The sequence below is a fragment of the Oncorhynchus nerka genome, linkage group LG20 (genome assembly GCF_034236695.1).
Source record: "Oncorhynchus nerka isolate Pitt River linkage group LG20, Oner_Uvic_2.0, whole genome shotgun sequence".
Classification (NCBI taxonomy): Eukaryota; Metazoa; Chordata; class Actinopteri; order Salmoniformes; family Salmonidae; genus Oncorhynchus; species Oncorhynchus nerka.
This window is the reverse complement of record NC_088415.1, coordinates 79,056,872-79,077,030: the sequence shown is the minus strand read 5'-3', so window position 1 is coordinate 79,077,030 and position 20,159 is coordinate 79,056,872. Positions and strand designations below refer to the sequence as shown.

The 20,159-nt window shown below is 42.1% G+C and overlaps 1 protein-coding gene across 9 annotated transcripts in view; it reads left to right on the top strand.

The window, feature by feature from the left end:
• LOC115103174 (aspartyl/asparaginyl beta-hydroxylase-like) overlaps window positions 1–19,839 on the top strand; it is a 28,164-nt gene extending 8,325 nt beyond the window's left edge. Inside the window, exons 1-11 of one of the 9 annotated variants that reach the window (XM_065005815.1) lie at window positions 441–591; window positions 3,649–3,804; window positions 4,137–4,181; window positions 4,889–4,957; window positions 11,171–11,248; window positions 12,327–12,389; window positions 12,580–13,260; window positions 13,694–13,798; window positions 16,045–16,086; window positions 16,268–16,312; window positions 17,376–19,839. In XM_065005815.1, the coding sequence (XP_064861887.1) occupies window positions 567–591; window positions 3,649–3,804; window positions 4,137–4,181; window positions 4,889–4,957; window positions 11,171–11,248; window positions 12,327–12,389; window positions 12,580–13,260; window positions 13,694–13,798; window positions 16,045–16,086; window positions 16,268–16,312; window positions 17,376–17,383 (1,317 nt within the window). In that variant the 5' untranslated portion in view covers window positions 441–566 and the 3' untranslated portion in view covers window positions 17,384–19,839. Of the gene's footprint in view, window positions 1–440; window positions 592–2,354; window positions 2,540–3,648; window positions 3,805–4,136; window positions 4,182–4,888; window positions 4,958–8,876; window positions 8,919–9,671; window positions 10,683–11,170; window positions 11,249–12,326; window positions 12,390–12,579; window positions 13,261–13,635; window positions 13,799–16,044; window positions 16,087–16,267; window positions 16,313–17,375 lie in introns of those variants that run through there. The other 8 variants (XM_065005813.1, XM_065005812.1, XM_065005814.1 and 5 more) reach the window with 8 other exon arrangements.
• Window positions 19,840–20,159: the final 320 nt, after the last annotated feature.

The following is a 20,159-nucleotide window of genomic DNA, read 5'->3' as shown; positions in this document are numbered from 1 at the left end:
GCAAACTAGTGTGTTGGCTCCATGTGTTTAGAAGGAGTTTTCAGCAATATGGTAACCCTGTATCTGGTCTGGAGTCTCTTTTAACTCTACTATCTGTGGACTTGGTGACATGGGACTGGCCCTTTTAACCAAACCATTACAGTGTATAGGTGTATGAGGGTGGGGCATCATGTGTGGGATGGATACCAAGCAGGTTTTATGGTTATAACCTGAGGGCATTCTCTGGAAAACTGAACACATCATGATTAGATCAAACTGGCCTTGGGGGGGGGGGTCGAGGACTGGAGTAACATTAACTTGTCACCTTGACAATAACCACCAATTTCTGTCCCAAAATGTCATGGTGTGTGTTTTGAGGGTGTGTTTGTATGTTTGAAAGAGAGAAAAGAAGGGGAGTGTGTCAAAGCAGACATTCCACAGGATCCTTATGTAAGCTCAGACTGAACAATATGTACTCACAAACGACAAGCAGAGACCGAGAACAGGGAGAAGGAGTCCGTTTCCTCCAACTAACTTACTAAACATTTGAAAAGAGGTTAGAGTGGAACTACTGGGGTGTTGTGGTCATGGAGCATCCAGCAGAAAGACACGGTGCGTGTGGTGTGCTTGTGTGTTGAATACATTCACACTGTAAATGTTATTTTTGCATCAGAGGATGTGTGTATGTGTGTTAATACCTGTCTGTGATAGGTAGTACACAATGGCAGCCGCATTCAGTTAGTAATCTTTACTTTTCCCTCCTACGAGCACTGACTTTGCTGATAGCTACTTTGAGGAAAAATGAACTTACTATGACTGATATATGTGGTCGTCCCACCCAGCTATATTAAGATGAATGCTCTAGATAAGAGCATCTGCTAACTGACTACAATGTAAATGTCGGGGGGAGTTGGCTATGAGGCTCTCCAGAGATTTGGTAGGGAATGGTGTGCAGTAAACGCCTGCACAAATGGCTCAGGGGACATGAGAACCAGGTCTGCTAGATTAGGGCAGCACCCTTTTCAGGATTGTCAGTACCAATGTTCTCATGAGGATTGCAAACTGTTTAGAAAGTTTGTCTGCCTACTTAGGCTTTTTTCATTCTGTTGTAACATTGTGTAGGCTTAGTGTTCAGAACTGTATGCCTACATCGAGTAGCAAATACTTGAAACCAAACAGATGAAAATAGTGCGAAAGATTCTGGTTTTAACATGACCAACAACTTTCTGACCAAGGTTTGGACAGTGACCAGGGTTCGGACAGATTAGCCTGCCTAGTGGTTGATTGTTTCTACAGTTTGTACGGCCTCCCAAGTATTTAAATGTGATTTTCATGTGTGCTTGGCAATGTGTGGCTCATTGTGCATTTATGTGTTTGCTTGCTGTACCTTGCTATGATTTGTGGTCATGCGAGGGATGTTCTGGATGAGCAACATTTAACACAAAAAATAACCCAACCCCTTCCCCCAACTTGCACACTGTTTTTCAGCAGATTGTCCTATGTCACAGGTAAGGTGCATTTGTCACAGGTAAGGTACATTTGTGAAAGGCGTTGTCCCTCATTTCCTGAGTAGGCAGAGTAGTCGGCAGTTTTGAAATGCCTCCACACTCTCTGAGCCTGCTTAAACCGCCCATGTAGGGCTAACGAGTATCCCCCTGACAACCAGGCAAAGTCACTGAAAGCCAGGATTTGCATGGCCTGTGGCCTGTAGCCTTTAAATCCCTCTCCCTCAGTCCGCTCAATCACATGGCAGTATGTGTGTGTGATTAGGTGTCAGCCAGTTCTCCTAGTAAAGATCTCCCCTTCTCTACCTGATGCTGTTCTATTGTTACCGGAGCGGGGGGCAGCTGGTGATGGGGGAGGGGGGCGAATCTATACAGTATCAATTTTATTCATAATTATTTTGCAAAGTAGCATTAGCGAAGGCTAGTTTGATCATCCATTTTTAAATAGTGAGCCAAACTTTTTTTCATCACTTTTATTTCCATGACTGATCAAAACTACTTTCTTCATGCTTGTCTCTTCTCTCTACAGCAGGCATATAGTGAGCAATAAGTTTGGAACATCAAATCGCAATAACATCGCATTATCAAATCGCAAATACACAATACATATTGAATTGTGAGAATCGCAATGTAAAAATCATATTGGCACCTAAGTATCGAGATAATATCTTATCGTGAGGTCCCTGGCAATTCCCAGCCCGAGAGGCAGCACTATAATGACAGCCAAGAGGGATGCTGGGTAATGTCCCATTGGCATGGCGTTAACAGAGCCTCTCCATATGAGTGCCTGAATGTCTTCTGGCTGGACAAGAGGACAGCTCTAAAAATAGCCCTATTTGCTGGTTCAGGTCCCATATCAGGTTCCGGCTGAGTTTGCCAGGATCAAAAAGAGGAGGAGGGCACAGAGGTTTGGGGGAAGGAAGTATAAGGGTGATAAGAGACGCACGGAGGCTTTTCCCAATCGGACTGGTCAGGGCAGTCTGCACAGATGGAAGAGCCGATAGTGGAACCCACCCGGGTGCTTGAACCCGCGGTGGTTGTCGAACAGACCGAAGGTAGATGGAGCGACTGCCACATAACAACTTCATCTGGAATAAGGAATATATAGATGTATACATATATGTTGATTTGACCCGTGGCATCTGATTTTGGTGATGGTAGAGAAACCGAGGGGTCCAGACCTTGAGAAACCGTTTTTTCTGAGGGGTCCAGACCTTGGGGTAATACTTTCGCTTTGTTCTGCTCAGCTTAGGGACGAGAAGAACAAAGGACACCGCTCTGTGGAAAAGGATTGAGTTTTTGGGTTGGTTTTGGTGCAAATGTGGAACAACTTTATTTAACTTTTAGAATGAAACATCAGAAACTGTAGTGTGAGGATGGATTTGCAAAAAAGTTGACTAATAGGTGCATTAATTATGACAGAGGGCAGTGGGATATTTTGTTGGGACTTACCGAGACATATTTTTATAACTGTCACGACATTGACATGAGCAGGTGCTGTGTATCTGAATATGGTGCATCTGCCTATGTGTGAATGGTTTGACCTAGCTTGAGGGTAGGGGACTCGGCACCTGTTCATTCTTCCATTGCCATCTCTTCGAATACATTGATATTTTTACCCATAGTGCTCTGTGTACAGTGTCAAATGCACCCAGAATAACTAGCTACTCTACTGATTTTGTCTTGTTGCCTCACTAAGGATATTCATAGATTTATTGGGCTTTTGCTTGAACATTCACACACTGAATTATAATTCAGTTAGTTGAAAACTCTCGGCCTATGTTTAATCCTCGTGAGGTTTGTGACTTTCATTTAGTTTTCGTGCTCTTTTTAGGCAATACTTTATATACCATTTGCTCTTGTAAGTGGCAAAAAAGTAGTCCGTGGGTTTTCTCTATTCTTACCCATTTACTTCCTTTTTTTATATATGAATGCAATAACAAAACAACATATAATCCAAAGTATTATGGTGCAGTATCTCTCTCAGCTGTCAGCTTCTTTTAATTACAAAGGCTTTCTGATTGGGATAACATTTAGGCCTGTATTTTGACCATCTCACAACTCAAATGGAACAAATTGCGTTTGTGTGAATTTGTGTGTAGCCATTATCCTGTACAGTATTGGCTTCAGGTCTGACTCTTTTCTCTCTCGCCCACCGTTACAGAGGGCAAAGCACAGCTAGCCAGTAAGAATGGCAAGAAGCCTGAGGGAGCAGGTGGAAGCTCCTTCTTCACCTGGTTCATGGTGTTGGCCCTCCTGGGGGTCTGGACCTCCGTGGCCGTCGTCTACTTCGACCTGGTCGACTACCAAGGCACCATTGGTAAGTGAAAAACAACTGTTAACTGTAGGAAGGATACATTTCCTACTAGCTACAGCAAGCAGCCTGTCGCAGTCTGTTGACAGAACTTTCAGCCTTCGCCAGTCACATCGTCATTGAGTAATAACCCAAAGTGATACTGAGTGCTTTGATGCATTTTAACATTGAACTTTAAACTTTTCAACCTTGACGTTGTTTTACCTTTGGTGCATGTGTGCACATGCTCAGTGTGTGGCTCGCAATATGCCTGTACACTAATCATGTTTGGATTCATGTTTAAATAATGTCATTTCTCCAATGTGAATGTTTTCATCTGGTCTTAATCTTGCATGCAGCCAAGGCAAAGGACATGCACAGTACCCTCTCTGAGACACTGCAAGGTATGATATTTGTGCCTATGATCATGCCCCCTCAACCATTTCACTCACTAACCTTCCTGTCCTAATTGAAATAATTCATTTGTTTCCCATACATGTCATCTAATCACTTGCTTTTGACTCAATTCTTATCGAAGAAAAGATAACCCATTTTAAGTCTTAAATTAACATCATAGGAAAGACTACCTTCACACTGTATTTCTAATTATTACGTTCCCACTGCCATAGATACAATGCAATGTAAATGAACAAATGTAATGCAAAGCTGGCAAAATAATATTTTCCTTGCTTTTTTAATGCTGAGCTAGACAATTTATAAAAAATAATACTTAGCCCCGCTATGTTGTGATTATACCTCATAATTAAAAGTAAATAAATATTGAAACGCTAACATGATACTATAATGCTAATGTGATTTTACCAGAAACACTAGTATGATCATTTAAATAATTGCTCATGATAACATTGCCAATGAAAATTAATAGCAATTTAACGATGTAACTTCTGGAAATGCAGAAATGAATGTTAATGATTATACTAATAATCATGTAAGAATAGTGGCCATGAACATGTTATTATAACTTAAATGCTATTGTTTCCCCATCCCGCTTTCGATTCAATGGCATACTGTATTATCCCCCCTCATTTCACCATTCATACCCAACCCCCACTGACCCGTGGCTAAAGACTGGCTCCTGTTTCTTTGCTAGGTAAACTTTCGTCCTATGACGCCGATGGAGATGGTGACTTCGATGTGGAGGATGCTAAAGTATTACTAGGCAAGTTCATCGATTTTACTGGGTTGTTATTTATTGACGCGTTTGTGGGATAATCAGGGGAGGCTGGTGGGCTGTGCTATAGGAGGATTGGCTCATTGTAATGGCTGGAATGGCAGAAATGGAACGGAGTCAAATGTGATTTCCATATCGTTTGTGTTTGATTCCATTCCAGTCATTACAATGAGCCCATTCCAATGAGCAGCTCCTCCCACCAACTGATTTGGGTTTTGTTTTGCATGACTGACTTTGGTTTATCAGATCTCTACCACAAGACTATTTTAGTCAATTGTACCAAATGAACTGAACAATGAATCCACGAGGTCTGCATGTGCATGGTGTGAAATGGTGTCTGGAAATGGATTCCATGCTGACCATTGTGTTTCAGGCCCACACCACTGACACGACATCCGTTTATCAATAGACATGCACAACAAATAGCACATGGCCAAACTGCTGCATGCTTTAAGAATAACTTAACCAGGACGTAGATGTGGTATTCTCTCATCTCAAAGTCGCTTGTCATATCTTAAAGTTGCTATTTTCTTTATAAACAAAAGGGAGAGAACTTACTTCAGGAGTGTTTTCACCAAAGAGGTGGTCCCGTGTTCTGATATTGTCTCCTCTGCCGCTCTCTGCCATAAAGACTCCTGCTCTGCTTTGTCGCCCAGACCACTGCCTGTCTGGCACAGCTGTTGTCCCCCTGCTGCTAGTGATAGATTCTGTAGAGTCCCTCTGCATGCCCCTCTCTAGGCTCTTCTATTGCTATCCTCTCCTCTCTTTAGTTTCTAACTCTGCTTCATGCGACCTTAGACCTACATATAGTTTCCCTTGCTGCCTAACCTCGCTTAAAACTTTCCACCCTCTCCTTTCCTCCTTTTTTCCTGCTCTACCACATCTTTCTCCTCTCTTTCCTTTTCTCCCTTCCTTCCTCTCTTTCCTTGTTTTCCCCTCTTTGCGTAGGCCTGACCAAAGATGGCAGTCAGGAAAGCTCGGACTCCCTCGAGGAGGTCCTGGATATGTTAGCGGAGGAGGGCTCTGATTGGTTTCAAGGCTTCTTCACCTTCCTCTATGGCCTCATAAACCCGTTTGAACCATTTGAGGATGAGGAGGGAACAGCGGAGGAGGAGGAAGAAAGTGCTGGCACTTCTCAGACTGACGAGGTTCTGCGAAAGGGTTGTGTGATCTTAGGTCTCCACAACCAGTAGCCATATCCCTCTTGGTATGAGGTCCCAACTTGTTGCTCCTTTAGGCTTGTTTCCCATTGCTTGAGGAGCAAGCGTTTGTGGAAAACCCCTCCTCAAAATCACCAATCCTTAGTACAATACTTTTTAAAGGGTTTCATCATGGCACAGTCAACCCCTCAAGCCTCTTTTTGAAGATTTCCTATAGAGGGACAAAGACTATGCCTTCAAGATTTTTGGAGCACTTTCCAGACTGAATAATGCTTTTCTAGGATATGTGAATTTCCACTGAGAAGACTGCTTGCAATACCCAGCAAACTACGAACTTATGCAATGAACAGTTGCACTTTGACAACAGTCTCCTTTTTCCAACCACAGTACTGCATGTCCTAGGGTACTAACCACAGCACATATTTATCCACCTAGCAGGAATTATATTTGTATTTTTTTTTACTTGAGTTGTTCATCATTCCGTGTTAGTTTATTGAAGCTTGTTGAAGTGTATTTCCTCATTATGGTATTTCTTTGTCTCTTGTCTGTGGTAGTTTATTGAAGCTTGTTGAAGTGTATTTCCTCATTATGGTATTTCTTTGTCTCTTGTCCGTGTTAGTTTATTGAAGCTTGTTGAAGTGTATTCCCTCATTATGGTATTTCTTTGTCTCTAGGATTATTATTCATTTTCCATGTTTGTTGGTTTTTAAACGTCTTCGGGAGCTATTTGTCCCCGTCTTTCCATTTTTGTCATCATCATCAATTTGTTAAACACAATACAAATAGTGTGCATTTGTGTCTGGATAAGTAGTGCATTTTGATGTATTGGCCAAGAGACTGCACATATGATCGTGTACTGTTAGATATTCAGAGACCGGCTGGATGAAGGACCCATTACACAGGTTAATCATTTCTTTTGTTAAAGCAAACCCCCTGAAAAACTAGCTTTTGGCTGTTCCTTAAACCAATTGTCTAGAAGTCCTAAAACAGGGTTATGAAATATGATGTCGTTTTGGGAAAGCGTGCTCCCTGTTGAGGATTCCATGCATTTGGAGCCTGACTCAATGGCTAAAATGAGTTCAAGGACTTTTACCAAATTCCACACCCCATGAACATTTTACCTGATTTGAGACACAGAAGATATGGCATTATCCTCATGTCAACCCCAACGTCAGAACCTCAACCCCAGATCTCTGAAACAGATCAGTGCTGACTCACACTCACACCCTAAAGAGACTCACCCAGCTAGCTTAGTCTTTAAATGCTAAACATTGTAGCCTATAGGTGGAACTCAGCAGCTGGAGAGGGAAGTTCCAGTCATTTGTAATTGCACGGTAAAATAAATGTGTAATCTATGACAACATTGAACGTTTTTTGTAAAAAACACAGGCTTCTAGTAAGTATTAGCAAACACAAAAGGTACACTGTTGAAGATGCAAGAAACCTGCTGAACAAGCTTTTGGGTGGAGCCCATTCAGATTTCATATTGGCTTCAATAATTTAGAATTGACTTGTTGCCAATGTCCAATGACTAAACAACGACAGTATAGCTACATGACAGGTTCAACTGGTGAGGTTAATGGGTGACTACCGTCTATTGTTTTATTTGGTCTTTGGCACCATTGACAGAAGGGTAAATGATCCTCAAATTGAATGAATATGAATCCAAATGTATTGGTTAGGTGTAAAATTCCTTATACAGTCATGTTACACTCACGTAGTCGTCATTTCCGAGTTGTACACACTCCTACAAGTAATGTAATGAAACCATCAGAATAGGACATATGGATAAGCACTATGCAGTCGTGAGTGTGTTAGCATGTGTTGTCTATGAGGTGTAGCATGGGCATGTTTTGAGTTGTCAAATATTCAGATCATTTTTTTAATGGTCATCTGATTGTTAGCTACTAATGCCATGTTCCTTTTGAAAAATATCAGATGAACCTCGACGTGATCGGAAAAGATCGAGACACAGAGGTACCCCACCCCAATTATCTCTGCTGAGAGTAAAACGTCAAGAAGCTCTGAGTAGCCGACTCAGCCAAATGTCTACTTTTTAGATGTGTGAATGCATGGCATCACATTCATGGAAAGCTGGTCTGCTAGTTAGAGAACCTGTATATCCTGCTAAAATGTTGAAAACTTAACATGACTAAGTTAGTGATGATTTCTTTCAGCAGTCATTGTTTTTTCTTTTCCCTATCGACTTAGTTGAAACAGAATCTCCAAAAACAGAGTTCAAGAAAAATAAGGCGACAGAAGGTACTTTATCGTGGATCAATGTCCAGATTGCTTTGTAGGTTGCCTAGTTGTAGAATTGTGTCAGCTTTTCCGTGTTTTGCCTATAACTCAGACTCTATGATTGAGGTCTGGCTCATTTGGTTTTTGAATTCATACTGAATTTGCCCCTAAATTGTGACTATACCCCAGCTGCTATGGTACAAATGACTCTTAATATGCCAAAAGCTGTATGTCAAAGGCTTTACTATTAGATTGTGAAAGAAAAGCCCCGCTGGATGATAAATATTTGCCTGTGTGTAAGCCTACCAATGGTGTGAAAGCTGAGCGGGGTACAATACTTCCATCTGTTATTGGTTGAGCTTGGTTTTGTTCTGTTGTAATAGTTGCTCTCCCCTACTATTGGTAGGCTTTTCGATTCGGCTGTTCCTATTGGTGGTTGAGTACCAAGCAGATACACCCATCTGAGACTATAACCGTATTGAACCTGTTGTTTTCCTAAACCTCAGATGAAAAGCCAAGACATGCTGCCAAGAGAGAAGCCCAAAAAGGTATTGCATGAGGAACCGTGTGTGTTCCAGTGTACAGTAGCTAAAAAGGTCTTGCATGAGGAACTGTGTGTGTTCCAGTGTACAGTAGCTAAAAAGGTATTGCATGAGGAACCGTGTGTGTTCCAGTGTACAGTAGCTAAAAAGGTATTGCATGAGGAACCGTGGTGTACAGTAGCTAAAAAGGTCTTGCATGAGGAACCGTGTGTGTTCCAGTGTACAGTAGCTAAAAAGGTCTTGCTTTCGTTCTAATAACCACATTGTGGTCTTTAGAATGTCTATTTACTAGTAGAATGAAGATTGAATTGATGAAAATTACGATTATGCTTCTTGGCATAAACACGTGAATTGGTTTCTAGTCGCATGCTCTATTTGACTACTGCTTTTGTAGTAATAGGGTATTTGGTATGAAATCATTGAAATTCACCTTGTCAGTGGTGTGCTAGGTGTTATATTGGACAGCATCATATAACTGTTGGACTAACTGAATCCCATCCGTGTAGTAAGAGGTGTCAGACCAAGCCCCTATATACCTTATATTTTGACAGTGTCAATTCTAGCGACACCTTTCTAAAGTGCAGAAAGATGCCACTTGCTGTTATCCTAACACTCCCAGTCAGCAAATACAAATACCCAGGGTGCTTTGCAACCTACTAAATGCTTGGAGTGCGGTCCGACAAATGCTTGCAGTGTGATCCTAGCAGCCTGGCGGCGAATCTTTTTTCAAAACAGCTAAATGGTATTCTCGTATCCCAGAACACCCTCTGACCAAAGATGTGGGCTGGAAGCTGAGGGAGGCCCTGAAACAGCAGCTAGCCATCATCCATGAGCGAGTGGAGGCTAAAAAGATTGCCAAGATGGCGCTGGCCGAGGTGAGGAACATCCTGGCCAGGGAGGAGGAAGAGAAGGTCCTGGGGCTGACGAGAGATGAGTCGGCAAAGAAGGCCAAGGTGGCGGTGGCAGCTAGGATGAAGGAGGAGGAGGAGAAGATAGAGAAGGAGGAGTTTGAGAAGGCCTTGGCGAAGATTAGGAGAGACAAAGAGCAGGAGGAAGAGAAGGGCAAGAAAGATAAGAAGGAGAAGAAGCCAGAGAAGAATTCAGGGAAAGGGGCAGAGGCAGTGGGGCAGAAGGCAGAGAAGAATTCAGGGAAAGGGGCAGAGGCAGTGGGGCAGAAGGCAGAGAAGAATTCAGGGAAAGGGGCAGAGGCAGTGGGGCAGAAGGCAGAGGCCAAAAGTAAAGAGGCCCCCAAAGCATCTGCTAAAAAGCTCAAGGTGTCTGATAGGGGGTGAGGAAATGATGCGAGACTTCACACCTGCACTGATGTCGGTGATCATTCAACCGCCCCCGATGACAGTGACACAGGATGTTACAAGATCAATGAGAAACCCCTCCTGTGAGAGGTCTCACTCCAGTTACAAACCTCTGCGAATGGGAGTAGGAAACCCCCTAGTGTGCAAGGTGCCCATTCCCGCAATGTATAGTGCATATTGTTTTAGCTACTCCCTGCTTGTGAGAATCACAATGCTGTCCTCTATAGAAGTATGAACTGTTAAATGAACGGTGCCCAGAGGACCACAAGGTCTTACATCAGAAAGATTACTTTCTTTAGAGGCACTCTAGAATACAGTAGTAGAATTGGACAAGGACGCAGTCATTTATTTTGCATTTAGTGGAGATGAAACTCGTGCTTTTATCCAGGGACAAATGATAGATTTGAAAGGATCAGTTGTGTGTGTTCCGTGTTAATAAAGTTGCTGGATACTTGAAGGTTTCCTGTCTTCAAGTGCACTTGTCTCACACGGTTCAATAAGATGCTTTGGTGTTACACAAATGGGAATCACATGTATACACAAGGTGCCGAAAAGGAACTTTCTCCTGTTCTACTGGAACACTCTTCTTTTGTTCTCCTATCCTGATCTCTCTCTCTTAGCACTATAGACCTCGCTTTTTCACAGCATATTGGAACACAATACAAATTCAGTGTTGAAGTGCAAAAGTCAACCCAAATCAGCCTTTAAATGTTATCTCTTTTTTTTGTCCTTTTGAATGATGTTTGTTTTCTAAAAGTTACGTAAGACCTCCTAAATCTCAATCCTAATGTTACTATATTATTACTAGCCATGAATATTATTAAGCCACGTAACCAAATACAGTATACATGATATGGAGTTGTGGCCTTCGTAAAGGCACTTCTCCTGAACATGAGTTGTTGCCATGTCATCCTCATCCCCCTGCATCACATGTAAAACCCCCAGGACTGAAAGAGAAGGCTACTGTCGACATTAGCAGAGAGGGAGCACCAGAGGAGGCTCCTGCAGCACCTGTGGAAGAAGGTACAACTCCTGCGGGTCTGCACACACACACGTGCACACACACAGCAGCATTTAATTGTAGTAGATGGTAAAGCTCATAAGAGGTAGCTTATGCTCTCTCAATGAATCCCACCCAAAGGAGAATACTCTGCTAGCATCGGTGGTGGGCGAATCCCTTGAACACCATACAGATGCCACAAACACATTGACATTTGAATCATTTAGCAGACACTCTACCACACTGTTGTATACCTTCTGTACATTAAGAATGTGGCCATACTCAAACATAGCCTACTACCTCATTTCCTCATGTTACAATTATATTACTTTCCCTTGTCAGATGTTTATGCAGTATCCTAATTGCTTAAACATGCAAGTTATTCCTCACTGTTTTTATTGAACTGTGGGCTGGACTAGACAAAATTAGAACTAGAATCTCACGAGCGCTCTTTAAGGCTGACTCGCTCTTAAGGGATGGTCTTTATGAAACCTTTAGCCTCAGTAGGACTGTGTCCACCACCAAACACCCACATGGTGCTGCTGTAGCTATCTATGTCAAGAGTTAATCAGTCAAATCATTGTACAAACATGTAGACTCTATTTATTCCATATGTCTGCCACCTGTCCAGTCTACACATGTTTCCCCAGAGGGGCTGTCATTGGTTGAGGTACCATTTATCCATTGGCTCTGATAATCTGTTTTTTTCCAAATACCTGGCACTGCTGTGTACACGACATGCTTTCACCTACTAGACGATTAGACACCTATACCTGTTGTGACATAATACAAGCTAATGTACCAGAGCTATACCTACCATGGTTTTAGTCAGCAGTTTCTGTACTGTAGGTCTAGAGGTTCATGATTTATTTGAGTTTTTAATAAAGGAGCATACACTTTTTTGTATTTTTTATTCTTTATTGACACACAAACTTAGCAGTTTCTTAAATGTGTCTCAAGGAAGACATTTGAAATATTCTGTGCTAGAGGAAGACAGTATGCCAGGTAATGCCTTAGTTCAAGTTAAGGACCAGGTGGATGGTCTTAACGGTTCCCCTCTGCTCCCTTATCTCTCCCCGCTGCCCCATTCATCCACACCAGAACACATTTTTGAAGAAGTGATCGAGGCCGCCAAAGCAGAGGAAGCTGCTGCTTTCCCACCAGGTGTGTGTGTGAGCCTGACAACATTTTCTAAGATGTTTGAATGGATTGTGGCTTGAAATTGTCAAATTTTAAATGAAAAAATCCCAATAGACTCGTATAACTTAGTGTCATGTTCAAACTTGCTTTAGTTGGCTTTGTCAGGAAATCCACGTTATCAGCTAAATTGCTTAACACTGTCTTTTCCCTCCAGAGCCTGAGGTTGTTGAGGAGGAAGAGCCTGAGGTGGATGTGCCTGAAATCTTTGAGGAAGAGCCCGAAGTTCTGGAGGATGATTCTTCTCCCTTCGAGGAGCATTCTTCTCCCTCCGAGGAGCATTCTTCTCCCTTCGAGGAGCATTCTTTTCCCTTCGAGGAGCATTCTTTTCCCTTCGAGGAGGATTCTGCTCACTTCGAGGAGGATTCTGCTCACTTCGAGGAGGATGAGCCTCAAATCGAGGAAGAGCCCGAAGTACTGGAGGATGAGCCAGAGGATGAGGAGGAGGAGGTTATTGAGGAGGCCGTACCAGTTGAAGAAGAGGCTATCCCTGTGGAGGAGGTAGTTGCCACTGTAGAAGAGACCTTCGAGGAAGAGGCTGCCCCCGTTGAGGAAGAGGTTGTAGAGGAAGCTGCCCCAGTCAAGGAGGAAGCTGCACCTGAGGATGAACCTGTTGAGGAGGTGGTTGATGAAGAGGCCACACCTGAGGAGGAAGAGGATGCACCCGTTGAAGAGGAAGCCGTCCCAGTTGATTGGGAAGTCGATGCCGTGGAACAGGCTGTTGAGGAAGAGGCCAACCCCGCAGAAGAAGAGGCTGCACCAGTTGACGAGGAAGCTGTGGAGAAGGAGCCAGCAGCAGAGGAGACATTGGATGAGGAGGCAGCACTAGCAGAAGAGGGTAAGGAAAGATAATCCAGAACAGAACAATAGGCTTTTATTCCAGGTAGGCTTAATCTGGGTCTAAAAAGTATTGAACCAAAAATAATTTCACACTGCTCTCAGAACGAGCACTGCTCTCAGAACGAGCACTGTTGAACGCCAGGTGCTGCATTGCTGAAGTGTATGACACATTATCTGCTGAGAATAGCTACATGTATGTAGAGGGATCATGCACAGGCCCTTCTCACATCTCATCTTGGGGTAGTGAAAAGTGCACTCAACGTCTCCTGTCCGTTTTTCATTGCTTATGTCACCTTTTGGAAAATAATAGATTCAATCAGTGTTTTGGAAAATAATGGTGTTTTCTTATATCCATTGTTGCTTTGCCCCAAAGAAGCAGTAGAAGAAGAAGAAGCAGTAGAAGAAGAAAGTAGAAGAAGAAGAAGAAGAAGAAGCAGTAGAAGAAGAAGCAGCAGAAGAAGAAGAGTCTGAACAGGAAGTAGAAGCTGAATCAGAAGAAACTCAAGAGGAGGAAGCTCTTCAGGAAGAGCTTCCAGGTAGGTGTTTGTGTGTGTGTGTGACTACGTATGAGCACATGCAAGCATATACAGTTGAAGTTGGAAGTTTACATACACCGTAGCCAAATATATTTAAACTCAGTTTTTTACAATTCCTAACATTTAATCCTAGTAAAAATTCCCCGTCTTAGATCAGTTAGGATCACCACTTTATTTTAAGAATGTGAAATGTCAGAATAATAGTAGAGAATGATTTATTTCAGCTTTTATTTCTGACATCACATTCCCAGTGGGTCAGAAGTTTACATACACTCAATTAGTATTTGGTAGCATTGCCTTTAAATTGTTTAACTTGGGTCAAACATTTCAGGTAGCCTTCCACAAACTTCCCACAATAAGTTGGGTGAATTTTGGCCCATTCCTCCTGTCAGAGCTGGTGTAACTGAGTCAGGTTTGTAGGCCTCCTTGCTTGCACATGCTTTTTCAGTTCTGCCCACAAATTTTCTACAGGATTGAGGCCAGGGCTTTGTGATGGCCACACCAATACCTTGACTTTGTTGCCCTTAAGCCATTTCGAAACAACTTTGCAAATATGCTTGGGATCATTGTCCATTTGGAAGACCCATTTGCGACCAAGCTTAAACTTCCTGACTAATATCTTGAGATGTTGCTTCAATCATCCACATCATTTTCCATCTTCATGATGCCATCTATTTTGTGAAGTGCACCAGTCCCTCCTGCAGAAAATCACACCCACAACATGATGCTGCCACCCCCGTGCTTTACGGTTGGGATGGTGTTCTTCGGCTTGCAAGCATCCCCCTTTTTCCCCCAAACATAACAATGGTCATTATGGCCAAACAGTTCTATTTTTGTTTCATCAGACGAGGACATTTCTCCAAAAAGTACGATCTTTGTCCCCATGTGCGGTTGCAAACCGTAGTCTGGCTTTATGGCGGTTTTGGAGCAGTGGCTTCTTCCTTGCTGAGGGGCCTTTCAGGTTATGTCGATATAGGACTCGTTTTACTGTGGATATAGATCATTTTGTACCTGTTTCCTCTAGCATCTTCACAAGGTCCTTTGCTGTTGTTCTGGGATTGATTTGCACTTTTCTCACCAAAGTACGTTCATCTCTAGGAGACAGAACGCGTCTCCTTCCTGAGCGGTATGACGGCTGCGTGGTCCCATGGTGTTTATACTTGCGTATTGTTTGTACAGTTGTACGTTGTACCTTCAGACGTTTGGATTTGCTCCCAAGGATGAACCAGACTTGTGGAGGTCTGCAATATCTTTTTCTGAGGTCTTGGCTGATTTTGTTGGATTTTCCCATGATGTCAAGCAAAGAGGCACTGAGTTTGAAGGTAGGCCTTGAAATACATCCACAGGTACACCCCCAATTGACTCAAATGATGTCAATCAGCCTATCAGAAGCTTCTAAAGCCATGACATAATTTTCTGGAATTTTCCAAGCTGTTTAAAGGCACAGTCAACTTAGTATATGTAAACTTCTGACCCACTGGAATTGTGATACAGTGAATTATAAGTGAAATAATCTGTCTGTAAACAATTGTTTGAAAAATGACTTGTGTCATGCACAAAGTAGATGTCCTAACCGACTTGCCAAAACTATAGTTTGTTAACAAGAAGTTTGTGGAGTGGTTGAATAACGAGTTTTAATGATTCCAACCTAAGTGTATGTAAACTTCCAACTTCAGCTGTACCTCCAGATGTTGCAACCGTGAATGTAATTTACTTTCATTCTTTCTTCAGTGCTCTCTTTCTCTCTGTGTCTTTTTCTCTGTGTCTCTTTCTCTCTGTGTCTCTTTCTCTCTGTGCCTCTCTCTGTGTCTCTTTCTCTATGTGTCTCTTTCTGTGTGTGTCTGCGTCTCTCTCTGTCTCTTTCTCTCTGTGTCTCTGCGTCTCTCTCTCTGTGTCTCTTTCTCTCCGTGTCTCTTTCTCTCCTTGTCTCTGCGTCTCTCTCTCTGTGTCTCTTTCTCTCTGTGTCTCTCTCTCTGTGTCTCTTTCTCTCTGTCTCTGCGTCTTTCTCTCTGTGTCTCTTTCTCTGTGTCTGCGTCTCTTTCTCTCTGTGTCTCTGCGTCTTTCTCTCTGTGTCTCTTTCTCTGTGTCTCTTTCTCTCTGTGTGTCTCTTTCTCTCTGTGTCTCTCTCTCTCTGTGTCTCTTTCTCTCTGTGTCTCTGCGTCTCTCTCTCTGTGTGTCTGTATGTCTCTCTCTTTCTGTCTCTGTCTCTCCCTCAACTAACTGCAACTGTTGCTTTTCTGTTGCAGAGGAGGTAGATGAATTTGATGAGCCATTTGAGGAGTTCACAGGTTGGTGCTAAGATAACTCAGTCCAGTGTCCTAACTAGGAACAGCTCTTCTCTCTGTGTTCTTTCATAGTGGCCATTGATCCTGTTCTCTGAGCGCATTGCCAGTAGTACTGCTCTGTAGTGTACTCAAGACTGTTAAAGCTGTCTTTTAGTTCCAGCGGTGGTTTGTTTTGTTTCTACAGAAGAGCATACCGAGGTAGAAGAACAGATTGAAGATGCACCAACAGGTAAACTTTAACTAAGAATCAACATTTCACAGAATCTACATTTTCCAGCTGGATGTAGCCCTACTATACTGAGTACATAATCATTGTTTAATAGATAGTTTTCCCTTTGGATATTAAATCAGCAGTACAATATCATACAGTATTGTATCATGCTATCTAAGAAAACGTGTCCCTAGAAACCCAGCTTTTCCAGTGAGTCTGACCTTTGGGCTTGTTTCCACAGCAGACAAAAAATAGCCTGTCTGTGTATATTGTACGATAAGATTTTCCTGACTTCGAAGCCCATGCCAGGTAGGAAACGCTTGATCAATAGGTAGTGTTGTCTATAATGTGTTGGCCTTATGGCACGTTCTGCCAAAGAGAAGACCCATTGGTCACACTATTTGGCGTTATGGTTTTATTGTGTTGTGTTGAAGCTTAATATGGACTTTGTGTAAGCAATGTTGACTGCAATTATTGGTCAGTGGATTAATCCTATCAAGATAGGTTTTGTTCAAAGGACTTAACTCTCAGCTAGTGCTAGCCGTGATCCTTACCCTGACCCATACTTAAACTTAACTCGTCAATTTCAACTTCAATGGGGTTACTTATATCAGTTGGGATGTCCCAAGGATCCCGTTTAGGCTTTCCCTTAACTTTTCCTTGTGGTGTGTAATGGAGGCCAGTGCAGCTATTTGTAGTGTAGGCTGTAGCTCCCCCTTGAGGCTGGTTTATGAAACAGTTTATAAAATGGCTCGGGGCAATTCCACTCATTTGACATATTTTCATATTGTTTAAGGGGATTTTTTGATCCTATTAAACAACTTATTGCAAGATTACTTATGATGTGAGTAGAACTGAAATGGAGGGCATCAATTCTGTTTTTATCAAATTGATTGTGCTGTCATTTTGTAGTAATGATGTAGTAATCATATACATTGTATTAGTACATTATGTTGTCTCAATATTTTCTCTACAAGATTGTAATTGAAATATGAACTACATTGAATGATGACTTTGATTTGAATTCTGCTGTTTTCCTCAGTGAGGTCAGTAAGTGACAGTGACTATCTTCTTCCCATAGAAACGTAGAGCCTGCGGTCTCAGCGCAGTAAGACGGAGCGAGGACCAGCCCACTGAGCACGTGCAGCCGTGCTTCCCCACCTCCAGAGAAAGAGTAGCGTTGCCACGACTTTCGCCACTGTCTCCGTTTTTTCCCTCACACACTCAGAATTAAGTTTTTCTTCCATTAGTGTAAAATCTCACTGTTCCATTACTTGTTTGATTAGTATGTTGTTTTTCTCTCTTGCCTTTTTGTTTTCTTTGCTGTTCTACTTTGTTTCCACGTTTTTTAGTTTAAAGAATTCCCATTTCCTGTAATGGAAAGTATCAATGAATTTCTCTTCTGGATGTAGGTAGATCATGTGAGTTGTAGGTTGTTTTTCCTTTCCTGTGTATAACAAGCAGAGGCACGTGTTGCTTTGCTAGTGAAAGATCTTCACATGTCTGAACCGAGTTCAGCAGTGTGCTTTCACCCTGTTGAATCGTGGGTCAGAACTTCAACAATGTTTTTGTTAAACGTGAAGTTATTATGCAAAGCTGCACTGATCTTTCGTGGCAATTTCACTCGTAAGTTTTGTATTACCAGTATGTAGTGAGTCTACTACACGTGGAAGGTAAACTCGGACAAGTCAGGTGACGTGTTGGGCGAGTGTGTGTGAGCTTTAGTGTGTATGACTGAGAATGTGTGTAGATGTTTTGTGTGTGCGTGCGACTGTGTGTCTGTAGACATATCGCTTTGAAAAACAATCCCGATTAGCCGTAGTTCTCATTAAGATGTGTTTGAGACTCTTCCTCATTTCGTTTTTGTTTGTTCCAACTCCTAGTACCTCTCACTCTGATATTTCTTAAGTACTGAAAGTGTTTTTGACTCACTCAGACCACGAGCCACAACAGTGAACATCTTTTTGTATTTCTTAGGATCTATGGGAACACATTTATTTTCCAGCCATGCAAGTTTTATTTTATTGAAACTTTTTTTTGTCACTTTTGGACAGTATTTCGGTTGGAAGTAAACTCTCCAAATGGAAGATATGTTGGCGTATGTTATTTTGTTCTGGGAAAAACAGATACAAAAACAACACAGGGAGATGAGGGAAGGGCAGGGTGTCTGAGTATATGGTCGTAACTCTTAGGTTTAGCTCAGTGTGGATGTAGCTGCTCTGGGCTAACGGTCTGACACAACCCCACCCAGTCTCCTGGTGAAACAGGCACTCCTGACTGCTGTGCACTGTGTGTCCCAGGTCCTCCCAATAGGTCTGCCACACACACACACACACACACACCTGGTCCAACAGGAATCTGATTAATCCAAATTCATAATTCAATACACTTAAACAAAAAAGTCTGCGTCAACAATGTTCATACTCTTTTGTTCCATTTCTCTCTAAACTGGCTCTAGCCCAGGGTAAGTGCTTCATTTGGAACAAAGATGTATGAATGTCTGGGATTGTGGAAGATTTTAGCAGACACCAGGAACACATCTTGTTGTTGTCCCTCTGCATGTATTTCAGTGCAGCCCCTAAAACCAGCTGTAACCAACTGTTCAAAGAGAAATGCTGTAGTACGTCTAGAATGGAACGTGACTGTGTAACCTGTTAACTAATATCCTAACCACACCCAACTCGAATTTGGCTAGCATTTACTATTGACGTTATTGTCATTAAGGTTGTCATTGTTGTTTTTACTACAAGGACAATGCTAGCTCGTGATCTGGACATGAGGCTGGAGGGTTAAGATCATGTTTACGTGTTTAGTCTGTGTTCAAACTCCTCCATAATGTTTCTGTGAATTCAAATTGGTGTGTTTTATTTTTTAAATCTTCCATTGTAGCAGTTTTCTGTGCATTGTGGTATTAAGGGGCCAGATGATATGATGCTGATTTAATGTGATGGACTGTAGGAAATGCTGCAATGCAAATCTTTTCTGGGGGGGAAGCTGTTTGTTTTGACATATAAAACAAGTCAAGTGGTTGCAATATAGTTTTTAGGACATATTTTGTCTTTTTTCTATAACACTAATGGGTATTTTTCTATTCCCTAACACTTTTGAAGTTGATGTGAATTTTTAACGTGGTGTTAATTTTACATTATACAAAACTTTACGAGATCTGTTCTAGATTTTTAAATAAAAATACACTTTCTAGGATCAAAACTTTTTTTCTGAATTTTAAAGAAAGTGTTCCACTTTTTTGAAAGCCATACGTGAAAGGTGGGCACTGCTGCTCAGAACAGATTAACTCCAAGGGGAAGCCATTGCACAACTAGCAATAACAGAAAACATCACTACAATCTCAAATTGCAGTTCACATATGAACAGAAGTTCACACACAAGACAGAAACATGTCAGAGGTTTACATAGTATCCTGCTATACAGGCTAAAAGTGTTTTAAATGACTGTGAAAATGCATCCTGTATGCAGGGTTGGATGACTGTCACAGTTTCTGTAAATGTTCTGTTGAGGGGCTGCAATAAAGGTTTGGGACAACACCATGGTGTCATTTATTCTCGTGCTTACCCCTCTCTGGGCACACCCCTCTCCACCAAACCATACATGGTAACACTTTTTTATACTAAGGTACCCTTTTTGAAGTCTGTTGAAAAGGGTCAGCCGTATGTAAACCCAGTCATTCACAAGCACCAAAGTTGTTTGTTAATGTCTATCTAGAAATGACTTCGACTTTACACCCCCCATTAAAAGGTACCTTATAGTAAAGTGTTACCCAGTGCACTACACAATCATCTGAGAATATTACCACAATACAAGGCAGCTTTGATGCAGAGGTAAAGCAGCAAGAATAATAGAAAGT